This window comes from Bombus vancouverensis, chromosome 1, assembly GCF_051014615.1.
Source record: "Bombus vancouverensis nearcticus chromosome 1, iyBomVanc1_principal, whole genome shotgun sequence".
In the NCBI taxonomy this organism is placed as follows: Eukaryota; Metazoa; Arthropoda; class Insecta; order Hymenoptera; family Apidae; genus Bombus; species Bombus vancouverensis.
Genome location: NC_134911.1, coordinates 11,238,301 through 11,262,868, shown reverse-complemented (window position 1 = coordinate 11,262,868; position 24,568 = coordinate 11,238,301). Strand labels below are relative to the sequence as shown.

The 24,568-nt window shown below is 30.9% G+C and overlaps 4 protein-coding genes across 17 annotated transcripts; 2 read left to right on the top strand and 2 right to left on the bottom strand.

The window, feature by feature from the left end:
* Window positions 1-464: 464 nt before the first annotated feature.
* On the bottom strand, window positions 465-2,096 carry LOC117153468 (splicing factor C9orf78). Of its 2 annotated transcripts, none has more exons than XM_033327550.2 (7): window positions 1,992-2,096; window positions 1,684-1,799; window positions 1,503-1,611; window positions 1,286-1,431; window positions 998-1,216; window positions 773-906; window positions 465-680 (listed from the first exon to the last, which is right to left on the bottom strand). In XM_033327550.2, the coding sequence occupies exons 2-7, from the start codon at window positions 1,797-1,799 to the stop codon at window positions 514-516; spliced, it is 891 nt and encodes a 296-aa protein (XP_033183441.1). In that variant the 5' UTR covers window positions 1,992-2,096; the 3' UTR covers window positions 465-513. The 2 variants fall into 2 exon arrangements, with proteins under 2 accessions (XP_033183441.1, XP_033183440.1); XM_033327549.2 differs by having other exon boundaries at window positions 1,895-2,055.
* A 120-nt stretch (window positions 2,097-2,216) lies between these two features.
* Window positions 2,217-11,734, top strand: LOC117153459 (small subunit processome component 20 homolog). Its single transcript, XM_033327530.2, has 11 exons — window positions 2,217-2,375; window positions 2,443-2,723; window positions 2,824-8,076; window positions 8,148-8,403; window positions 8,484-9,089; window positions 9,165-9,728; window positions 9,822-10,004; window positions 10,079-10,406; window positions 10,478-10,908; window positions 10,994-11,263; window positions 11,345-11,734. The coding sequence occupies exons 1-11, from the start codon at window positions 2,331-2,333 to the stop codon at window positions 11,492-11,494; spliced, it is 8,367 nt and encodes a 2,788-aa protein (XP_033183421.1). The 5' UTR covers window positions 2,217-2,330; the 3' UTR covers window positions 11,495-11,734.
* A 740-nt stretch (window positions 11,735-12,474) lies between these two features.
* Window positions 12,475-17,121, top strand: LOC117153464 (putative cytochrome P450 305a1). Its single transcript, XM_033327538.2, has 8 exons — window positions 12,475-12,758; window positions 13,738-13,992; window positions 14,432-14,669; window positions 15,131-15,290; window positions 15,385-15,496; window positions 15,766-15,946; window positions 16,165-16,421; window positions 16,750-17,121. The coding sequence occupies exons 1-8, from the start codon at window positions 12,668-12,670 to the stop codon at window positions 16,929-16,931; spliced, it is 1,476 nt and encodes a 491-aa protein (XP_033183429.2). The 5' UTR covers window positions 12,475-12,667; the 3' UTR covers window positions 16,932-17,121.
* Window positions 17,122-17,133: 12 nt separating this feature from the next.
* Window positions 17,134-24,017, bottom strand: LOC117153463 (methyl farnesoate epoxidase). 13 transcript variants are annotated; one of them, XM_076619118.1, is made up of 14 exons: window positions 22,871-24,009; window positions 22,505-22,647; window positions 22,122-22,363; window positions 21,941-22,044; window positions 21,699-21,857; window positions 21,289-21,398; window positions 19,886-20,137; window positions 19,493-19,781; window positions 19,127-19,365; window positions 18,837-19,048; window positions 18,628-18,714; window positions 18,416-18,557; window positions 17,876-18,077; window positions 17,134-17,494 (listed from the first exon to the last, which is right to left on the bottom strand). In XM_076619118.1, the coding sequence occupies exons 5-14, from the start codon at window positions 21,848-21,850 to the stop codon at window positions 17,470-17,472; spliced, it is 1,710 nt and encodes a 569-aa protein (XP_076475233.1). In that variant the 5' UTR covers window positions 21,851-21,857; window positions 21,941-22,044; window positions 22,122-22,363; window positions 22,505-22,647; window positions 22,871-24,009; the 3' UTR covers window positions 17,134-17,469. The 13 variants fall into 13 exon arrangements, with proteins under 13 accessions (XP_076475233.1, XP_076475229.1, XP_076475218.1 ...); XM_076619114.1 differs by having other exon boundaries at window positions 21,699-22,044; window positions 22,122-22,396; XM_076619103.1 differs by having other exon boundaries at window positions 21,699-22,044.
* Window positions 24,018-24,568: the final 551 nt, after the last annotated feature.

Below are 24,568 nucleotides of genomic sequence, written 5' to 3'. Positions count from 1 at the left end.
ATTTAAAAAATAAACTAATTTTATAATTTAAAATAAAATTTAATTGCCCGAATGGATTCTGATTATTTTGACGATTTGAATTCAAGTATAGAAATAGAATATACTCAAAGACGTATCCGTCATATTTCGTCAAGCGATCACAGCGAAGTTGATCAACGCAGTAGTTTTGTAGATAGAGATTTGTATGGAAACCCCAAAATCATACGCCGATTGTACATAATTTTTCAAGCGTGAGCGGTGTAACTGTAAATACACAAGAAGTTGAAATTAATGAAAATAATAAAACTGCTGATATACGGCTGCGCGTGATATGGGCCAACTGTCAGTTGGGCGACGCTGTCTGAACACACTAACTTAAGTAGAGTCATGATGCAAATGAGTTGATAATTCGATAATTTTTATAATATAGATAAAAAAATTTACAGCAATAAATTTAACGATACATATTATGTGTAAATAATAAATTTTTCATTACATATAACTTATATCCTTTATTTCTATTTACAAATAATTTCAAAATCGTCTAAATTGTTTTTTGAATCTTTCATAATGATAATCATCAGTTGCTTTTTCTCCATTATCTTTCCTTTTACTCTTGTAATCATCTCTGGGTGCTGCAACTTTTTTTCTCTCATCAGAATCTTGTTTTGATTTCTGGAAATCTGTATCTTCTATGTTAACTAAAAAAAATAAGAAAGAAATAAAAGTTATTATATGCTATAGAAGTTGACTTATAAATTAGATAAAATAAAAGATGAAGTAGATAGTGTACATCTATTGTGTTGTACAAAATTCACAGCCATATTTGTTGGGACAAATTGCGAGGGTCCATCTTTCTTTCTGTGCCTATCCCAAAGCAGTTTTAACTTAGCTTCTTCCGTAGCTTCGATATTACGAATCTTTGCTCTGAAAAGGTGTATAATTTATAAATGAGAAAAACATTCTTTTATATGAAATGTGTTAAAAAGAATCAAGTGTATATTATAAAATCATATACTCTATTCCAAGATCCACTTCTGGAATACCAGATAACATTTGATTTGAAAGCATTTCTTCACTTCTGTGTGCAGAGCTTTGTCTTAAATGTTCAGGTACTGCTTGCAAAGCTGCTTCTTCTGGTGAACAATAAGAACCTTTGTCGTTATTTGATCCATTTTCAGTTGTACCTTCAGTTTTGCTTTTCCTCTTTGATAATTCTTCTTCAATATATTTTACCCTAAAAAAATTAGAAGTCATTAATTATGTATTTATTGAATTATATTAACATCATAAATGCAATATTTACATTTCTTCATCTTCATCGCGTTTATTAGTCTCTGCATTAAATTGTGTGCCAATTCCAGTTTCATATGCATCATTTTGTTTCAATTTTGTATTCTTTAATACAGTCATATTTACCATTCCTCCAGTTTTTACATTAAAAGGGTCAGACTGAAGAAAGAAGAATCTTTCAGAAGGAAAGAAGTTATTATATTTTATTTATTAATTTCATTATTGTTTACCGTCATTACATCAGGTGTTACATTTTCTCCAAGGGCTAATCCAACAACATTTATACCTTTTGGTCTTTCACGAAGTTTTTGTATAGTTTTCATCTCTTCAACTTTTTCCCTAAATAGATATTATATTTATTACTAAAGTGTATAATCTACTACATTTAATGTGTTTGGATTTGTCATTTACCTAACAGAGGCTTCTTCATTTTCATTGTCATCTTCATCTGATGAAACCTGTCGTTTCCTTATCGGTTTCCTTGATTTCTTTTTGAATTCTATTTTCTTTTCTTCTGTACTAGTCATCTATTTTAAAACAAATACGTAAATAAAAAATGTATATACTTCATATTTTATTACTTTTTCTAAATATGATTTTAAACTAATGATTTATGTCTTACACTACATATGTAAACAACTATTTATATCATAATAGTAAATTTGTAAATTAATGATGAATGCATTCAGAAAAAGATAAAGATTAACAGATTATCGTACACTGTAAAGTGACACTTTTTATCTTATAGACTTTTAGGCAGTTTGTAAAAGCACTTAACATTTGTATTCCATAGGTTATAAAGATATTAGATACGAATGTTACTAGAAAATATTCTATAGTTCCTTTTTAAGAATTCTAGTTCTTTTTTAGAAGTCCTAGTTCTTTCTTAACAGAAAAATTTCCTATCTAAGATGTAGCTATTCGGTTGTTTGTGCTACTTAGTTACACGTGAGAAATACACGTGAAAGTAGATTGTTGTCAATTAAAATTACTTTAAAGAATTCATTAAATATGAGAAACTAAATATAAACTTAGAAGTTTTCATATGTTTTATCAACATGAAGAATAAGCCAATTCGTCATAAAGAAACAAATACATTTCAAGTATGTAGCGTAAATAATCACTTGTTTTTCATCAAATATTTTTTATCCTTCTATTCTTCTATTTTAGTTTAAAACATTTACCGAAAGAGTAAATGAAATCGACGTCGATGTATTTCACCGTGTTGCACATCGAAACGAGGAGAACGATGAAGAAATCGAAACGTATTTTCATCAAACACTACAGAAATGGAATTATCTTAACCTTACTGAAGGTTACTGCAGCTTTAAAAAGAAAGTTCGTGATATCATAACGCTTCCACAATTGGTTAATCAAAAGCAGTTTGTAGTAGATACATTGATAGAATATTTAGCAAAGAAAGATGTTTTGTTTCTACAACCAATCTTAGAGTAAGTATTAAATTAAAAGTTCTACCTATCATCGACTTAAAGGAAAATGTGGATTAAAATAGCTTTTAACAAGCATTATCATATAAATTTTTCATTGCAGATTAGTTGTTGCTATGTCTAAAGACCTACAAAAGGATTTTTATGAATATTTCCCTAGATTTTTAACTGTTATCATTGAGTTATTAAAAACAAAAGACATAGAACAAATAGAATACACATTCACATCATTAGCTTATTTATTTAAATTTTTATGGAAATATCTGGTTAAAAATGTAAAAACTGTACTTGATCTGTTGCTACCATTGTTGGCAGATACACAGCCAACTTATATAAACAACTTTGCAGCTGAAAGTTTTGCATTTGTGGTACGTAAGATAAAAGATAAAGATTCTTTCTTAAAGACAGTATTGCATATATTAAAAGGTAACCCAAATATAATACCAGGATGTGGTAAATTATTGTTTGAAGTAATATCTGGTATACCAGGACAATTTCATTCATGTGCAGAACAAATGCTTTTATTATACTTCAATGGATTGAATAATGATTCTCTCAATCAAAGTTTAATGTTTAAATTATTGAAGGAAATTATTAACTGTATGCTACAAAGTATACACTCACAGAAATGCCAGGTACTTTGGTCTGTACTTTTAAATGTCATGGACAAATCAATTGAAGAGACTAAGCAGTTTCAATCAAAAATTGGAAAAGAGAAAAGTCTGATTCTTTTGATGCAATTGATAAATATAATTGTTAATCATAGAAATGGAAAAGTGGTTATAGATCCTGTACCTCTGATTAAAAAATTGTCACATATTTTAGATACTTTTGAAAATGAAGACAATGTGTTACGAGAAGTTATAAATGTATCAGTTACTATTCTTTTGGCAGCCAATGTTAGATTGATGCAGGAAACATCTAGCCAAATATTACTTAAAGTTATGTCTGTGAAAAATATTCAACTATTATATGGTGCTGTTGAAAGTTTAATCCATTATTCATCATTCGAAACTTTGGTATTGCCACATATAATACGACATAGCATTTTCATTGGTTTTAATGATGATACTTTACAACTGTTTACAAAGATAGTTAATGCAAAAGTTCCTTTATGTCTCAATGGTATCAATTTAAACAAATGGACAAAATACATCTTAGATATAAGAGGTGTAAAATCTGATAGTATTAACTACTTACAGAAGGAGTTAGAAGTTTTATTGGATAATAGTATATCAACAAATGCATTAAAAATGTTAATTATTTTGCCACATCTGAAGCCTATACCAGCAGAATTTAAGGATATTTTAAAAAGGGGAATATTATCTTTATATAAACGGATATTAAACGATACCAATACAGAAACTGAAATGATCAAATTATGTTTGACATTCTTAATATCTTTAGAATCCGCAATTCACATATTGGAATCAGAAACTTTGCATCAGTTTATGGAAGAGAATGATATAAAAGTATTAGATCTTATTATCAAATATCCTGATAATAAATTCATTTTAAATGCTGTAGATTTATGTGTAACATATTTTAGCACATCACAATACCGAGAAATGTATATAAATCGAACTGTGTTTGAAAACTTAAACAGTAGTATTGCAGAAAAATTGAGTTCACCCTTTAGTGAAATTCGCTTAATAGTAACTCATTTATATCTTTTATTCTCCAATATTAGTGAAGTAAAATTGTCTATTACGAATGAGAAGAAGGAAACAGGTGTTATGGAACATATGTATTTAGCAGAATGTGAACCTATATCAGTACATAGTTATCGAAGTAAATTGCTGCATTTACAAGCATTGTCATATGAAAATGAAGCAATGATAAATTTAGATTTGAAGTATTATGAACTTCCATTACGATATTTACTAGGAAATCTGTATATAAATTTTTCTTTACTTTGGGGACCTATAAGTAAGATTATAGCTACTTTTGCAATCAGGGAATATGAACAGTTTTGGCCTATATTTTTAACTGAATTAAAATGTAATCATGAAGTAACTGTAGACTATAAACCATTATTTGAATGTACAGTTATTTCTGCAATAGAAAATGCTGTGCAAAAATGCAGTGACAAACCAGACTATGAAAATCATAAAATTCTTTTATGGAAATGTATGACAAATTTTTCACATTTCTGTGAGATGAAGAATAGAGATATAACAGGATTATTCATTGATTTTGTAAATTACAACTTTTTTAAGTCAAATTCTGAAGATGCAAGATGTTGCAGTATCTTAAAAGGTCAAGAATCAATTGTTTCTAATAACAACATGGAAATTGATGAAGAAAATGAAAGTGATAACGAATCTGCAGAAAATCAAGAAAATGAGAAAGAGGAAAAAGAAAAAAAGGAAGCTACTATTTCTACAGATACAAAAATGAAACAAATAGATATGGAGTCTAGACAGATAAATAAGATTGTAATAAGTAAGAATTATAAAGTGAAGCTCTTACTTGCTCAACTTGAAGTATTTGAAAAGATAACAAATCCAAGAACATTATATAGGGAATCAGAGATGCAGAACATTTATTTAGACTTGCTGTCATCAAAAGTTCCTGACATTCAAAAGGGTGCTTTAAATTGTCTTCTCACTTATAAACAGAAATATTTAATACCTTATAAGGAAAATTTGCTTAGTATAATTAATGAAAAAAACATGAAAAATGAATTGACACATTTTAAAGTCGATAAAGAAAGTAATATTATACTGGAAGAACATCGCAATGAATTTATACCTATATTAATGCGTATAATTTATGCTAAAATGATTGCAAAAACAGGAATGAGAACTGGTGGTAAAGCTGGAGGTACTTTAAAACGAAAAATGATCTTACGTTTTCTATCTGGAATTCAAGAGAATGAAATGATCATATTTACCAACATGGCATTTAAGCCTTTCAAGAAATACATGCTTGAATTAGATAAGATGAATGATCAACAAATTAACTTGAAACAACTTACACAAACTATTATTGATACTGTAGATTTGAGTAACATTATTCCACCTAAACGTTTGCAGAGTGCCACGAATTTACTTGCAATTTTAATAGAACAATTTGGTAGTAAGATGGGAAAGAAATTGTTACCCTACTTACTTGGTTTGGTAATATGCATTCTGGCAGAAGTAACTGGAATTTTACAGAAATCAGATCAAGTTCATGTTGGATTCTTACAATCTATTAAAAATGTAAGATCCACTTCCATCTCAATATTAGCAAGGTTCTTTGGTCACTTTGAAGATTATGAATGGAATAAATATGAAATAGATGCCTTGTTTAATGTAGCTGTATTTCCATGGTTAGAGAAATTACCTATAGAAGGTATTCACAGTCCTACTCCATTATTGAGGCTGTTTATGGCATGGAGCCAGAACTCACGTTTTTATCCGTTATTTATAAAATATCGCGAAGATAATAAATCTGTTAGTTCTCTTCCTTACATAATGAAACTTTTATTGGGTTCAAAAACTGAAACACCTGTTATCAGTGCTATTGTTGAAATGATTGAGAAAATGGTAACACTACAAGACTACGGAAAGACAAATGAAAATGATATGGAAGTTGATACACCTTTTGTTCCTTTAACACCTATACTTAATAATTTATCTGAAATAAATGAAGAAGCATTATCTAATGGAGTTAATTATGGATCTACTATTCTTCTCCCACACGTGTTCAGTATTTTACAATATATTAAAAGTAAACTTGAAAAATCAACCAAGGGAATAAATAAATCAGAACTTGTGATTTTATCACGTATTTCAGAATTCGTGAAAGATGCACATGCATGTGATATACTTCTTACTCTTACTTTACCAATATTGACTAAAAAAGCTGGAGCTGGAGAGGGAGAAGAAACGATTATTGAATTGATTACAACCACAATAAACCTTGTAAAGCAAGTGAAGGAACCAACAACGCACGTGCGTGCAATTCTACCTTTATTAGGTGCAATATCTGCAATTCCTGCTCGCAAACTCCTGTTGGAACTCTATAAAACAATTGTGGAAAAGTCTACAAACGATTGTCATGGGATATTAATAAAAAATTATGAATTAGTAAGTGCACTTAATGCATGGGATCGCAGGTGGCTCGATCAACCAGATTTTCAAAAAAGATTGGATGCATTTTCTGAAATTAATAATGCAATAGAAAAGGATGAGATTACGTTAGAGTTTGGCATAGCTATTATTTATAATTGTTATTACATTCTTAAAAATGAAGCAGATCTAGCATTAAGAGATAATGCAGGACAGTATCTTAAGCTACTTGGTTGTAAATTGGCACAGAAACATAAAGAAAATGTAGCAGATAGACGTTATTTAATGGACAATACAATTTTACCACTTATAAGAAAAGGGATAACTAGCAAAATTGAAATCGTAAGGCTTCAATCAATAGCTTTTTTGGGACATTTGGCTATGGAATGTTCAGACGTCCATCCCGTCTTACGAGATTTATCTGTATTAACTGATAAGGCGGATCCCGAAGTAGATTTCTTTGAAAACATGCAACATTTGCAACTGCACAGGAGAGCTCGAGCATTTCTTAAATTTTGTAATATAGCAAAAACGTTGAAGAAGCCGTTCAATCCGAGAACATTAACACAGTTTGTCCTTCCTTTTGCTTCTTCATATCTATGCAATGAAGCTTTTATTCATAAAAATAGTCTTATCGATGCTGCAATAGGAACAGTTGGTACTATATGCAAACTTTTACCATGGCATCAATATGAGATTATTCTGAAACATTACTTGGAAAAGCTAAGACATTCTATTGAATTTCAGAAACAACTTGTTAGAGTCATTGTTAGCATTTTAGATTCTTTCCATTTTGATTTGTCAAAATATAAATTTGTAGAAGAATCTTCAGTACTAAAATATAACAAAGAAATTGAAAGGGATCATGAAAAAGAAATAATTTCTGATGAAAAGAAAGAAGAAGAAAGTGTTGCAAAAGGTGATGATAAAAATAATGAAAAACAAGTAGAAGAGAAATTAGATGAATCTTTAAATTCTGAAAATATAGATACTGTGGAAGAAACTGTAGGAAAAGTACAAAATGAAACACAGAAAGAAGTACCTGTAATGGAAAAACAGATCATTCTTTCACAGAATGGAGCACGACGAGTCGTATTTAGTATATCCAAGGAATTGCTACCTCAACTCCATTGTTCCATTATAGCGAGAACGAGTCGCGAAAGTAGTCACAAGATTAACAAGAAAAGAATTGCAATAGATAACGAGGAAGAAGAACTAATGCGAGTTCCAATTGCTCTTGCTTTTGTTAAATTACTACAGAAATTACCTGGGCATATTTTAGATGCTAATTTACCAGGGTAAGTATATAGTATATACACCTCTATATAAAATTAAAAGATTATTAAAATATTATAATAAATTGTTTCAGAATCTTTATGAAGTTATGTACATTCTTGAAATCTCGTTTAGAATCTGTACGACGTGTTACTCGAGAAATATTACAAAAAATTATGATAACTCTTGGCCCGAAGTATCTTCATCATCTTTTAAGAGAAATGAATACTTTATTAACAAAAGGTTTTCAAGTTCATGTTCTCGCGTTTACAGTACAATCAGTATTAGTAGCTCTGAAACCATATTTTCAGAAATTTGATATCAATGAAAATCTTCAAAGTATTTTATCTGTAAGTAATATTGTAAATACATATTAAAATCTAAATTTTATGATATATCTAATATTCATATATTCTTGTATTTTAACTAGGTATGTAAAGTAGATCTATTTGGATTAACAGCAGAAGAGAAAGAAGTAATAGGAATTGTGAAAAACGTATCAGAAGCAAAATCTACAAAAAGTTATGACATATTTCATATATTAGCACAATATATTACTGAATCATGTTTGGTGGATTTAATCTTACCATTAAAAGAAGTGCTTATAAGAAGTCATTCGCATAAAACTGTGCAGAAGGTTGTGGAATGTTTCAGAAACATAGTACTAGGTTTAGCTGATAATATCTTTATACCATTGGAACAAATGTTAATATTCCTTTATGGTGTAATTTCTGAAAGTATTCCTGAGTTTAAGCCTGAGAAGAATGATAAAGAATTAACAGAAAAGGAAGTAGAAATACACAGTAGACAGAAACCAGATTGCTTTATTATACCTCCAGAACCAAAAAATAAAATGGGCATAAAGGCTACTTCAAAAACTTCAAAGAACACCAATGTTCACATTATCATAGAATTTGGTTTAAAACTTTTCCATATTCTGTTAAAAAGAGACAAAATATCTAATACAGAATTTAAGTCCCTGATAGATCCATTTGTACCACACATCAGTGAATGCATAAAATCTCAACATGTGAAGGTAAATTTATTATATTCTTATTGTAAATAATAATCGTGATCAATTGTTTGATATGTTGATATTATATTTTTTCAGCTAAGCACGTTAGCTTTACAGTGTTTAAACTGGTTGCTTAAAATGGATTTGCTTTCAATACAAGAAACAATTTCTGATATTTGTTCATCTATCTTTATTATCTTGCATAAATATGCTGCAGCTGGCCTAAGTAAAGGAGATAATTTTGATTTAGTGATGGCTGGTTTTAAATGTATGTCTGTAATTGTTCGTGATGTGAAACAGTATGTAATTAGTATAGATCAGTTGAAAGCCTTAATTATGTATGCTGAACAAGATATGCACAACACTGATAAGCAAGCAACAGCATTTGGTTTACTCAAAGCGATAATTGCTCGAAAAATGATTCTTCCTGAAATGCATATCGTTATGGAAAAAGTTGCTGCTTTAAGCATTACCTCTGAACTAGAACACGTTAGAGTACAATCTCGCTCCGTTTTTTATTCTTATCTGATGGAATATCCTCTTGGTAAACATTTACAGAAACATATAGCATTTTATTTGACGCAGGTTAGCTATGAAATGCAACCAGGTCGTCTTAGTGCTTTAGAGATGATTTACAGTATTGTTACAGGATTTCCAGTAGTAAGTACATTTAGTTTTTTCATTCTTCCTCTTTTTCTGTTGATTAAAAGAAACAAATCAAACTCATAACTTATATATCAATCATAATTTCAGAAAACTTTGGTCTTGAAGTCGGATATCATTTTTATAATGGTGGGTGTAAGATTGATAAATGATGATAATCCAATATGTCGCAAGTTGTGCGCTAAATGTATTAAGGAAATGATTACACGTATACCTTATAATAACAGAAGCAAACTTTTTGATATACTTGTAACGTGGTTAAAAGATCTTAAGGTAAATTAGTTGAAATTAAATCTTAAGAGTACACATTTAACGTTATAAAATTACTTGATTACGTGTTATTTTAGGTAATGCATCGAACGTTGGGTGCTCAGTTATGCGGTATATTTGTAACAGTAGAAAAGGACACTTTTAAGTCTCGTTTAGATGAAATATTACCGCTTCTTTTGAAACAATTTCATGCAGATTTTAATGATAGCAATGAACCTGGTCGTTTCGTGAAGTTACATACAGAAAAGGAAATGCAATTAAAGAAAGAGCATTATATCAAAGATCCAGAGAGAATGAAAGATCATCATATGTTTCAAGTGTTGCAATTGTTACTAAAAATATCGGCAAATTGTACGGCATTTCTCAAAAGTGAAGAATATAAAAATGCTATTCGTTCGTTTGCTGGTATGTTTAATGTATTACTATATTACCTAATTCGTGAGTGTTTAGTATTAACAGAATTTTGCGTATTTCAGAATATAGTCAGTCCTTATTGGCACATCCTCATACATGGGTGCGTTTAGCAGCGTCTCAACTGATCGGATTTATTTTAGCTGTTCATGACGTTGATAAAATTATAGACCTTTTAGAAAACCCTGAAAAATGTGAAGCAGAAACCAGTTACATGTATTCCGATCCTACTACCGTTATAAAAAGTTTAAGTTTAGACCTAATTGCGCAACTACAGCCTGATATGATGTTAGAAGAATTAGCCGATCAGACTGTTAAAAATTTAATTTTTATCGCGAGAATATTAAAGTCTGTAAAACAGATTAATACTGCTACAGATCAAGTCAATGAAATGAAAGATAAAGATAAGAACCAGTTATCACTTCCTTGGCTTGTTCGAAGGCTGAGAAAGGCTGTAAATATAGAAATAACCCAAGCTCCTAAGTCAATAACAGTGGTACAGTACCCATTATTATCCTTATGTATACTTCCTTATAATGTTAAATAAATAATTAGAATACAAGTGATATTTCTTTTTTCAGCGGACTGCTTTCTTTAAGTGGGTTGGCGGTGTTGTGGCTACAATACCCATGGAATATTTAAATGTGATACTTTTTAATATTATGTCACCAATTGTGCGTGAAATATCTACTACAGAAGAAAAAAATACCATTTTAAGACGATTAGCTAAAGAAGCGAGTGTGATGATTAAGAAACGATTAGGTAGCGAAGAATATACTAGATTATTGAGTCGAATACAACAGAATTTGGATATTAAAAAAGCAGAAAGAAAGATGATGCGTACGCAGCAGGTAAATTTGTTACATTTTTACCTTGTCTGTGAAATAAGTGGTAAGAAATGATTAAGAGTACTAAAATTTTTTTTATTACAGTTTGTAACGGATCCAGAATTAGCTGCCAAACGTAAAATTGCAAGACAACAGAAAAAGAAAGAAGCTAAAAAAAGGAGATCTGACAGAGTGACAGGGAAGAAAAGAATGAAAAAACGCGCAAGAAAAGAAGTCGATTTGGATATCATATAAATATTTTAAAAATAATTGTTACCATAAAACATTTTGTCAAGAAAATATTTATTTGTCAGGTTGATGGTATTTTTAGAATAATTGCAAATCTAATGTATATACATATGCAATTTACGTCATACTATATCTTCTTAAAAATAGATAATATGTAGATTTTATACATAAATATGTACATATGTATGTATGTCTTTAATTATTTTTCAATAATACTAAATGAACGTTTATTGTATAATAAGAGAATACATTAATTTATATTATATTAAAAAATATTAGGTTGAGTTATAAGTTCATTTTGCTATATAGATGTGATAAAATCTATTTCATGAAGAACTAACTTATTTTGTTCCTAAATATTCTATAAATATAATTTCTATAAATATCATATCTTTTATAAAAAAAATTCAGAGGGGCATATTTTTATATTCTTCAAATAATTTTTATAAAATTTTTTCACATCCATACCTTGGTGAAGATGAAGGATGAACGAATTTACTACTCAACTCAATATAATTAAAATCAGATCTTTTTACAATACATATAACTACCCTTATACACAGATATTCAAAATTTAATTGCTGTAATTTATTTTATAAATGTCGGATCACATCGATCAATGATTTGAATTAAAAATTTCGAAAGGCTGTTTACAGTTTTAATAATCTTTGAACATTGTTGGACATAGTAAAACCTATTTAATTTTACAATACATAAATCCAGTTTATTTATGTATTGTAATAAGGGACTTATCCGCTCTTAACAACTTCCTCAAAGGATACATATAATTAAAAAGCTTCTTATTATCAAGTGACCATGATCACATGAATACATTAAAAACAATACACGTAAGTGCAAAGTTTTGTCTAATTATATAGTATTGAAGTATCGGCAACTGGGATCTTTTCATTTTTTGAATTTTGACATGTTTATAAGCAAGAGCTTAACTACGGTTTAGAAGTATTCGTGCTTATCGGGTAATCCATGTTATCGGCAGTAGGTCGGTATAAAAAGCTGAAACCGGAATTGAAACGTAAGAATTGACATATTAGTTGTGGACGAAAAATTTCAACCTATCGATCTATCGTCCAGTCGTTCTTCGGGAGAACCAATTTTAGTTCGAACGCTTTCATTGATCGCTCGAGTATAGAATCGTAAGTTCGTGTGGGACGTTGCAGGATGTTTGCCACCGTGTTGCTAGCAATAGTAACGCTGATATTATTAATTATTTATTTAGTAGTCGGACAACATACGAGAAAAACCCCACCAGGTAATCAAAGTTATTTCTTATCAATTATATTGAGTCACGTTGCTTAGTCGACATCCTACAAAATTAGTGTATGGATCATTATACACCAAATCAGTATTCTTTTTTAATAATTTTTACGTAACCTTTATTTCGGATATACAATATAGTTAAGAGTTTTATCTTGCTAATATTTATAATTTTTGGTTTTTACAGTAAAATAAAATTGACAATAATAATGTGTTATGTTACGAAGATTAAAAATATTAGATCATTATTAGTTATGATAAGTTTTTATAATTTTTTATTGAGGTATAAAATCATTAATTTAATATTTCATCAAGATGAATGAACTAAAAGAGTTAATCTACCAATGAAGCCGTTAGCGGTGAATGTAAATCATGCGGATGTATACACTACTCGGGTTGATTGGGTCACTGAGCTGGTTTAAATTAGCGTCTTTATTGTTCCTCTAATGAAACTAATTCTTCTTGAGGCTTATCTATTTCGTCCGAATTAATTTTTTTTTTTCGTCCGAGAAATTTTTATTCTCTATACAAAATATAAAGAGTAATACATGTTGTACTAATATTTGCATACATATTCGAATTTAGAGTAATAGAATGATCTATAATACGTTTTCGACACTGATTATAAAATCTTCGAAATATTATTATCATAATATCGATATCTATAATATAATTTATTATTATTATTTAGTACATATTTTATTATATAAATAAATTAGTATTATTTATTTTCAATTACTATAACATTTATAAAATAAAGCTCTTCGAATTTTTTGATCCCTTCCTATTCTACTTAAAACCTAAATAATTATTTTTTAATGCTCTAATCTTCGTTCTTGAAATTTAAAAATTTATTAGTATAGATAATAGTATATCGTATATATAATAGTATATAGTATATATATTGCTTATTATGTAAGACCATGAAACGTATTCTTTTTCTTTTTTTTTTTTAAAGCTTTATTATTTTTTAGGGCCATTCTCGTGGCCGATTTTCGGCAACCAGTTTCTAATGAAGCGTTTGATTCGTGAATTTGGGGGACAGCACGAAGCGTTCCTGGAACTTTCGAAACGGTATGCTAGCGATGTGATAAGCGTAACTATGGGTAATGAAAAAGTACTGGTCATTTCTGGAAGCAAACTGTGTGAAACGGTACTGAAGAATGAGGAATTCGATGGACGACCTTGGAACGAATTTATCAAACTTCGAAATATGGGCAAAAAGCAAGGTACTAGAGTTCAAGACTATTTTTAATAGATCAGTTGAATCGAAAAAATTGTAAACAGTAATTTTTTGGTACAAGATGTTTTGAAAGATCATTCGAATAAAAAAAGAGCATATTTTGATGATTTTTATTCATTTGCATCATCAAATAGATATGTAGTCATACAAATATCTATTTCAAATGGAATGCGAAATTTAGCTACAACAATTATACTAACAACAATTAATTTTCCATAAACATTGATCTTTAAAAATTATTTTATTTCCAATTGTCTTATCATATATGAAAAATGGGTTGTTGAAACTTTATTTTTATTAATTTGGATAATCAACGTCCTGCTGTAACTACGTATTATAATATTTCGCAATATAGCAGATGTGCAAAATAGATGCAACTTGATTCGAATATTAGCGATATTATCGTTTCCTGTTATTATCGATAGGCATCACAATGAACGACGGAGGAGAATGGAAGGAATTACGGAGCTGGATGTTGCGGACCATGAGGGTTTTCGGTTTTGGAAAACGCGAGATGGCGCAAATGATTAGAAAGGAACTGACCTTACTTTTGAATGAGATGAATACAGAGGGTCCGCACAAACTAAGACCGTTGATTACACCGACTGTGATAAACGTCCTCTGGTTTTTGACGACGGGAGAATCATTCAGCAGGGGCGAAAGGTACATAAATACATGTGTTCTATTGGATTTCTCTACTTTGTGTATCACCGTTTTCACGTATTCGGTCTCCTATGCGTATAAACGACTTGTTGGAATCGTTTACACGTTTGCTTAAATTCCTTTTTTTTCTATGTAATGTAAGTTAATTATATTATTCATGAAAACATGTTTTACTTTCTTCATTTAGAATTGTTACAAAATCTTTTGAAGAATTTCGAAAAACAGAAATAGAACAGAAGAAAGGAAAGAAATGATTTTATTTTATTATTGCTTTGTAAAATTCGCTTCATTTAAGAAGAATTATTATTCCTTTATATTTCTTCTTTGAAAGAAAGAACAAAAATCACGGAATAAATCATTATAGAAACGAAAGTAATGATCCACAAGAATTTCGAAGCGAAAAAAGTAGGTCACGTTCTTGAAATACATTCAATCCTGATTGATTGTTCTTTCCAATGCAGAATAGAGTCTTTTATCAAGTTGATGGAAACTCGAGCACAAGTCTTTGACATGATGGGCGGACTTATCTCTGCTTTCCCTTGGATTCGTTACATTGCACCTGAGTTCTCAGGATACAATCTTTTGTGTACGCTGAACAAAGAACTCAAGGACTTCTTAATGGTATGCCCATGATGTAAATCAATTATGACTTTACATTTATTAAATACGCTGTTTAACAATGAATTTGTTATACATGAACGTCTTTTTTGTACAGGGAACTATCATTGAGCATAAGAAGAAATACAAGCCGGGAACTGAAGCAGATGTAATTGACATGTTCCTTCATGAAATGAAAAACCATGGGGAATCTAGCCCTATCTTCACTGGTGCGATCAAGTTTATAAGTTATTTCATTTATATTCGTAAACACATTCATATCTTTTAATTCTATCAGAATTTTATCTACTGTAAAAAATATTAGTATTTTTCATAGAACTGAAAAATAGATAATTTTTAATTTCCCTTTGGTTCTAAGAATACTGATGTTATATACTCATAGAAATATTCACGAAAGAGAAAGTATTCTCATTAGAAATTGTCGCGTACAATCCTACCAATCGTATAAGTTCGTTTTCTTACATAACATATTTTTCAGATGACCAATTGGTGGTACTGTTGATTGATCTTTTCCTTGCTGGTTTTACGACCACGAGTTTAACCTTGGACTTTCTGTTATTAACTATGACGGTGTATCAGGATGTGCAGCATAAAGTACAAAAGGAAATCGACTCGGTGATACCGCGTGACAGACTTCCTGAAGTGGAGGATAAAGCGAAGTAATCAAATTTCCTGTTAAATATTCGAATTTATCTATGTAAAAATGTGGATTTAGCTGAAATTACTAATTCCTTTAATTTTTCGTTGAATCTTCTATCTTATGTTTCTTGTACAATTTTTGTTGTAATTCCTGTGTAGAAGAGTAAAAGTTGTATGTTCGATGAAGAGATTAGAGTAATGTAGTATGCGAGAAAAATGAAATTTTTTACTGTTATAGGCTCCCATATGTGGAGGCTGTAATAAGCGAAGTGCAACGAATGTGGCCAGTATTCCCTATAATTGGGCCGCGACGAGTTCTTCACGATACGATTCTTGACAAGTACACGGTACCAAGAGATACCACCATTTTAGTCAATATGTACTCCATCAATAAGGATCCTAATATCTATCCAGAGCCACACAAGTTCATGCCTGAAAGATTTATTAAAAATGACGTCTTCGAGCCAGATACATATTCTCTGCAATTTGGAAAAGGTATCAAATAGATTAGAACTTGCAAAATGTATTTTACAAATACCCAAAAATCTTCTAGCATCGTAGAATTGTAAAAATTTTTTAAAATATGTAATCCACATCAATGTCATTTTATCAAAGTACATAACAACGTAAATAAGATAATAGCGCTGTTCATTTATGTTTCCGGATATCTCTATGAAAGTTAGAAATACCTTTCATGAAGTTAATTAATGCAGTCATTATGAGCTAAACGAAACAGTGACGCAAAATACTGGGTACATTATGATCATTAAAAAGATGATTTTATTTATCGATACTTTCTATAGTTTTATGTGTTTGTTTCCAGGAAGAAGACGATGTCCAGGCGAAGTACTGGCGAAGTCCGCACTATTCATTCTGTTTACAGGCATAATGCAGAAGTATAATCTACGTCCAGTTCCCGGCAAAGGACCAAATTCTGTAGAAATTATATACGGCTTGACATCGTCCCCAAAGCCTTATGAGGTACTCGTGACGCCACGATATTAATACCTGCAATCCTCGTTCTTGATATATGTATAATTTCTTGCTAAATTTCTTACACTTATAACTTCCATGTATCACGTAATTAACAGGAAGTTATTCCTACAGAAAATTTCAATAGAATGTTCATGGTAAATGAAAAAAATGCTAATTGATCAGTATGAAGAATAAAACAATAAAGACAAGGTAAAATATATTGTTCTGTACATTTGTTTTAGTATCCAGGCTGGATATACCTATTTTTATTTGTTCGATTTATTGTTTCAATGATAAAGATGTTGCCGATGCACGTTAAATGTGACGTTTCTCTGTTTTGAAGTAGCTCCACCCGTGGATAGAAGCTCGGTTTGTTTGACTTCAACAAATTTTTCTCTTGAATATTGTTTATTGTTTCTACCGCGTGAAAGTCGCTTTACGGGTCGTTTTACGTGTTCGACGAAATCAGTTCGTTTCGCAGAAGTCCAAATGTACCTTCGCTCGCACGCCACGTGGCGATTCAGTCCTTTTATATTAGGTTTCAACATGCCTGTCAAATATTTCCTTGTCACTGGAAAATAGATTCTGTAAAGCTAATAAAAATTATGTAGTTTGTATTTAAATATTGAAGATGATTCTTTTTCTTCTCAAAATTTTTTTATTATATATTTGAAGTAATTAGGAAATCATACACTCGGAGATATTACTTAATAAATAGAATAAAAACATTTCTCTATTAAATAATATAAAGCACATTCCTCGACTCTGGTGTTTAATGAATTATATTGAATCGCCATCGTGTAAGCATATGGTATCCCAATTATTATGTACAGAATAGCAATTTATTCTTAGAAGACTACTCACAATCTTCAGTTATATAATTTCCAGCTTTCATATTTGTATTCAATAAAATTATTAAAACATATAGGACATATTACACTTAATATTTTAGTCTAATTATCTATAATATTTACATTGTAGCGCAGTTTATAACATCAGATCTCGCCGTAAGCTTGAGGTAATAAGATTTCGGTGATATAGTGAAACCATCGTATCCATTTAGATCGGGTTTGCCGTGCTCTGGTGAAATTTCAATGTCGAAGTAATGTATAACGTAGGCGAAGAATAAGAATAAGGATGTCCGGGCTAGCATTTCACCCGGACAACGTCTTTTACCTAAAAGGCAGAACGACATCATTAATTCTGGAACATTTTACCTCAGAATATGCAAAGACTTCAAATATTTACATCTACAATATTATCCATTGAGTTTCTATTTAAATGACGTCTATTTGGCAATAAGAACTACATAAACTTAAAAAATATGATTTTATCTGGTGAATTATTTCCGGATTAATGAGCTGTGTGTATATATGCGTGTGTATACATATATGAGATTCGAAAATGTTTCAAGTGAAAAGAAACGAATCAAATTTGTCAAGATGAATTTCCAGTTCTTACAGAATATTTTATACAAATTTTATAGTGAGAAAGATTTGTGTATGGAGACTGACCTAAACCGAATGGTATGCTAGCATTATTTTGACAGAATCGGCCATTTGCGTCGAGAAATCGCTGTGGTCGAAACTCTTCTGGATGGTCCCAATAAGTTGGATCATTTAGCACACTATGGAAATCCAGGAGAATTATAGTATTCTAAAATAACATAATAAAGAATACATAGACTGATGTTTTTATTCGGGACATTTATATTTGTAATACTTGCTTTGGGTATACTATATCCGCTGAAAGTTACGTCCTTCATGGTCTTGTGAGGTACTCCAAGTGGCGCCAAGATCAAATATCTCTGTACCTATCGTAATAATGATCTGTTTATATAATTCAAAAGAAAAAAGTGCAATGGATCAGTAGTTACGATAATAAAAAGCGCGGAATCTTATGGTTATAGTATAATTAATTCCAACTATCAATTACTTCCGCAAGAAACGATTCCATCAAAGGTAGCGATGAATAATCTTCTAAAGTAGGCGATCTTAATCTACCTACGACGATATCTAGTTCTTCCTGGAGTATCTTAATCCATTCAGAGTGTAAAGATAAAAATAGGAAAGTGGTCGCTAAGGTATCTGTCGTAGTCTTTGAACCGGCTAAAAAGAGGTCCAGGCATAGGACCAATAAATTTTCCCCTTTTAAACAATTAAATTATTCTTTAGTAACAAATAGGTTATCATATTTTAATCGTATAAATAAAAGGAGATACTCACGATCAAAAATGGAATCACCTTGCTCAGTATTTTTTGAAGAAATCTCTAAAAGAAAAGCATCAATTAAATCCTGCGGTTGATTTCCAGACAGTCGTTTTTCGTGGATATTAATCTCCTCGTCTAAGAAATTCCAAAGCTTCTGAAGTATTCTCATTAAATCATTGTAACCAGATAATTCTGGTATCATGAAGCGTAGAAATGGCATTTGTGAAACAATGCCACCCATTGTGTCCATCAATCTATGAGAAGAAGCATATGAATATACTCGTGTAAGTATGCAAATTTATATTTACATTCGTATAACATACACCTTATGCACTCTTAACTACGATGTGATGATACTAAAAAAAATTTGTTTCAAATTACCTGAAGGCATCGTGGACGGTCTCGAGAATTTCTACTAATTTCTCGTTTGCATAGTCAAATCTGTGTCCAGCGAACATAAACCAAAGAGAATTCAAAACTGCAATATCGAAAGCTGTATGCATTGGTACTGGACCTTTGACACTGGCACGAAGAAGGTAATTCACAAGATTATCAGCTTCGACAATCAGCTGTTGCTCCATAATTGCTTGACCTAGGCCAAAGGTTCTAAGGTGGCGCATCGTGAAACGACGACACTGAGACCACATTGGTCCTTCCGTGAATAAAATTCCTATCAAAATTTATTAATAAGAATATGTTAAATTTGAAGTGAATATTCTAAATATAACTAAAGTAATTTTATTGTGAATTAAAAAAAAGACTAACATTACCTACCCTTCCTTTTTCCAAACGCACGGACTCTGAAAAAGAATCCATCCGGTCTTCCATTGAATTCTTCCTGAAGAAGAACTTTTTTTACCAGATCGTACGTCGAAATCACAACGGCTTTCTGATTCCCTAATTTCAGGCCCAGAATCGGCCCGTAGGTTTTCCTCAGGTCTTGAAGAGCCAAATAAGTGTATTTGTGTTTCAGTTTCAATCGTCGAAACGTGAAGAAGCAACCGATCACTGGCAACCATTTTGGACCTATTCGAATATTGAATAAAATGCGAATATTAAAGAAACTGATGAAGTATATTAATTTATTAGACTAACTAAATAAGTTGAAGCAATTGTTATTACTCTCATAAAATTTGTCTTAGATTTTATAAAAAAGGTTAAAGTTAGGAATTAATATATTTGCTATTAATTACACATTGATTGTTCACCGACCAGGAGGAAAGTTGTGCGGTTTGATGCAATCATAAACGCCAAACATAAAAAGGAGTATAAGGAGAAGAGAGATGGTCACGTAGAGCATCTTGAAATGCACTGATACTTCAGCTCGGGACTTCAAATGCGGCTACTATACCAAGCATATATACGTATTGTAACAAAAACGATTCTAGTGGCACTCTGTGATATTATCGGCGTGACACCCATGGCCTCTGACAAAAATATCTTTTTGTCTGACACATCCTTTTCATGGTGCTCTTCTCACTCTGTGCTCCGTTTAAAAAAATGTTATCTGTTTCTTTTCTTCTTTTTTTAAGACTATGATACAACAAAAACTCAACGCGAGATAAATCGCTTAGTTGAACTTAACAATCATTGTCGTTTATGTAATATCGTAGAAGAAATTCTTCGGCGAAAGTCTCCACGCTTTCGATCATAAGAAAAGTACTGTGAATTGTTTATTTAAGAGGAGCAACGATTTCAAATTTGAAACGCTATTTTTGAAAAGATTGAAGAAGAATGAAAATTCTGTGAATTTGGTGGTTGTTAATGGTCTGTGGTTTCTACTTGTCTATTTATAAGCAGTTTACTTATGAAGAATGCTTGGAATACTGAATACACGAGGTTAAATTCCTCTTGAAATGAAAGAGAATAACCACAAATAAAAAAAATATTATTTCTCCTTTTACTTTTCAAATACGATTTCTGAAAAAAATGATGGATAATTAAAATAATAATTGTTCCATTAGCTTATATTCAGCTCACTAAGGTCAATGAAACATACTGAAATAACAAGAACCGACTACCTGTTTATTTTCATTATAGCTTACAAAAAAAGAGGCGCCATAGAAACTGTACTTTCGAAGTTGCTGCTGAATTATTTCCTGGTTAAATAAACTAATTGAAGTTAACCGATCCAACAGGTTTTGCATTTCTGTCAGTTGCAATTTATGGTTACCTACTAATTATATCATATCCGCTGCATTTGTAATGTCGTGTTGTTGTTGACCTTCCGTAACATGAAGTGGCAGTAACACGAAACTTTCTGATACACCCACGATCTCGAATAATTCTGTTGGAAAGTTTTGGAAAGTAACTCTGACCTACAACTTTTTTCTAAATCAAAGATCAAAATTCGATCATTATAAATATTGTAATCAAAAATAGTGTTATATAAAATGATCAATGATGTTTCTCTTATATTTAATCATTTGATATATTACTACTCATAAAAATATATTATATTATAGGAATATATTCATTGCTTCACATGTGATTATTTAATATGGCGCTTAATTAGATTTTATGATCATGCAAGATGTTATATCGTAATTTTCTTTCTAGACAATCGTTTACACATTGATATACCTACACGTGTTTGAGTATGTATTTTAAAACAAACATAAGTCGACGTCGTGCGCTTGGACACGTATGTTTTATGAGCAATGTTTGCAGATACACGTCGATGAAGTAGTAGCAATAAACATTGTTTTTAACTTTTCCATAAATGTTTTCAATCTTCATTCATTCGCTTTCTTTTTTTTGAAAAAAAAAATAATATAATAAGTTTTATGTATTTACGAATGTAGACTTAATCTTTATATATAGAAATACTTTCCTTATTACCGCTTTCTAATAGAGTAAAATGTTGTACAGTTGCTAGGAAAAAATCACATACAGCCACTTTTGGTTTCGCCGCCATTAAATTCACGCCAATCCTAACCAATCGTAATTTATGTTAGAAATTACTCGAAGGCGGCGCTAATGGATCATTGTTTATGCGCGTGAAACTTACTTAATACGTCCTAATTCCTCATTGCTCTCGTAAACTCGTAAAATTGCTTACTATTGTGGTAATCGGTTGGTATTGAACTCGCAAGATTTCCATTTAACCATAAAATCACCTTCAGAAACGTAGAAAAGAATATATTCTTAAGGAAATAACCTTGGACACTTAATCGTTTCATCTGAAAGATATTCTAAATATGTATATATTGGCTTCTTCCGAAAGGTTCGTTTCGTTTTTATTATAAATTCCTAGCAAATAGTATTATTGCTGTTAGTTGGATACTAAAGAAAATTAAGGGGAAACGTAAAAAAATTCATTAATAAAACAGGTTCATTTTTTCAGTAAAATAATATTAAATCTCATATATACATACCAAGATATATACATACCTCTATCTGTCTCATTCACCAAGTATAACATAGTCCCATTATTATGTATTTATCATAATCTTCACAAAACTTATTCCAAATATATAGGCCAGAGATGAAATACTCTATGAGAGCCTATAGAAGCTATTTAAAAGAATTCATTGCTAAAAAGGCCAACAGTTTTTTAAGAAAAGCTCGTAAAACTACAAACGGTGAAAAATCTAATTCTAGTTAAATCTTTCCTAACTCTTAATCATTCCAAACCAAACAGCATTAAAAAGTTTCTTACATGTCAGTTGAAGTAAATAATACGAAATATTTTAGGTTCACAGAAATTCTTGGGTAAATGTTTCTAATCAAATATATTATTTCCTAACAAAATCTCACCTAGTTCGTCGAACCTATGAACGTCAAGGAGATAAAACGTTGTCACAAATTGTAACGAAACGAACGAGAGAAAGAGGTCCGGAGAAAAGTGGAAATCATTGGCTGAAGAGATCGATTAGAAAATATACGTGTACGACATTTCTCCAATTCTATTTTCTTCCCCGAGCGAAACACATTGGATGAAAAGTCTGACCCTGCGGTATAGTTGGATTAAAGCAAAAGTTTCTCTCGTCGTGCATTGAGGCCGATTCCACTGCGCAATGTACACATACATACAACCTATTAAGCCGAGTTTATACTTGATGAACAGATACGAACAAACATAAACGACATCAATGAATCAACGTGATAAGCATCAACAAACATGATTGCTTAGTAGATGACACACCAAGTGTGATTTAAATTGCAATGAAGCTTCCACTAGTCATAGGTTAGGTTAGACTCTGGACTTTATCAATTAACAAGGGAGTTCTAAAAAACCTGGAGTATACAGTTGCTTACGAAAGTATTTGAATATTTATAGAAACCTTCTTTTGTTATGCGAAACGATTCCGAAATTGATGAAAGTGATGAAACGCGACTATTATGATTATACTGATACATTTCAAACAAATCTGAAACTAATACATAGAAGTTGCAAGACATTCTGTCTTGCAGACACTTATATATTTCGTAGAGATCATAAAAGTGTTTAAACAGTGAATTATCTATTATATTAATAATCTTCAATGTCTAATGGGAGCATGTTTAACACCTATTACATGTATAAGATGGTTATTCATGTGTATGTACTAACTTTTTACTAAATATATGTTTGCAATAAAAGACTTGTAACTTTTATATGCATTTTTAGATTGATTTCATATTTTATCAAATATAATCAGAATAGTCGGGTCTCGTATTGCCTATGAAATTTTAAATTGGTTAATAGGTACAATATATTAAATTGGCATAACATGTATACCTACATAAAAGTTTTCTATAATTGATGTTCAAATACTTTCATGAGACTTTTAGCTTTTTGAGACTGTAGCTTTTCCGTATTAAATACGAATTATATGTATACAAATACCTGATCTATGTTTGTTTATTGTAACGATATTGGATTACTTCTCAAAGTTGGCTTGAAGAACTGGTGGGCATAGCGATCTCTTGTTAAAGAAGGAAAATCCAATCAACCAATTAATGTGGAGCTACTGTAAAGGTTTGCGTTCATTCGTCAGGTGCAGACCCGGCTTTATAAAGCAGTTGGATAACTCAAAGAGAATACAGTATAGCGGCAGGAATTAATTTATGTCGCTGAGTGCATGTGAGCCGCACCACTCTCATATGTGTGGGTGCACGGATACTTTCTCTACGGTCGAGGTCTCCCATATACAACCCGACACGACTTCCTTCCATACAGATTCGAACTTTCTCCGGTTTTTCAGTAGCTGCGGCGGCTACAACCGCGTGGCCATGTTGCGTCATGTCGAGTGGATCCTCGGATGACGAAGCGAAATGCGATGGTGTTAATGAAATATGTATTAACAAACTGTACCGGTAATACCGGCGTATTAGTGTAGATTACGATTTGGATATAGAATATATGAAAAAGAAGCGAGAAGAAATACTATAAGAAAATATTGAAGTTATGTTTGTCGATGATTCGTGTAGCAAATATTTACTTAGTTCTTGCTTTTGCGGAATGTTCTAATC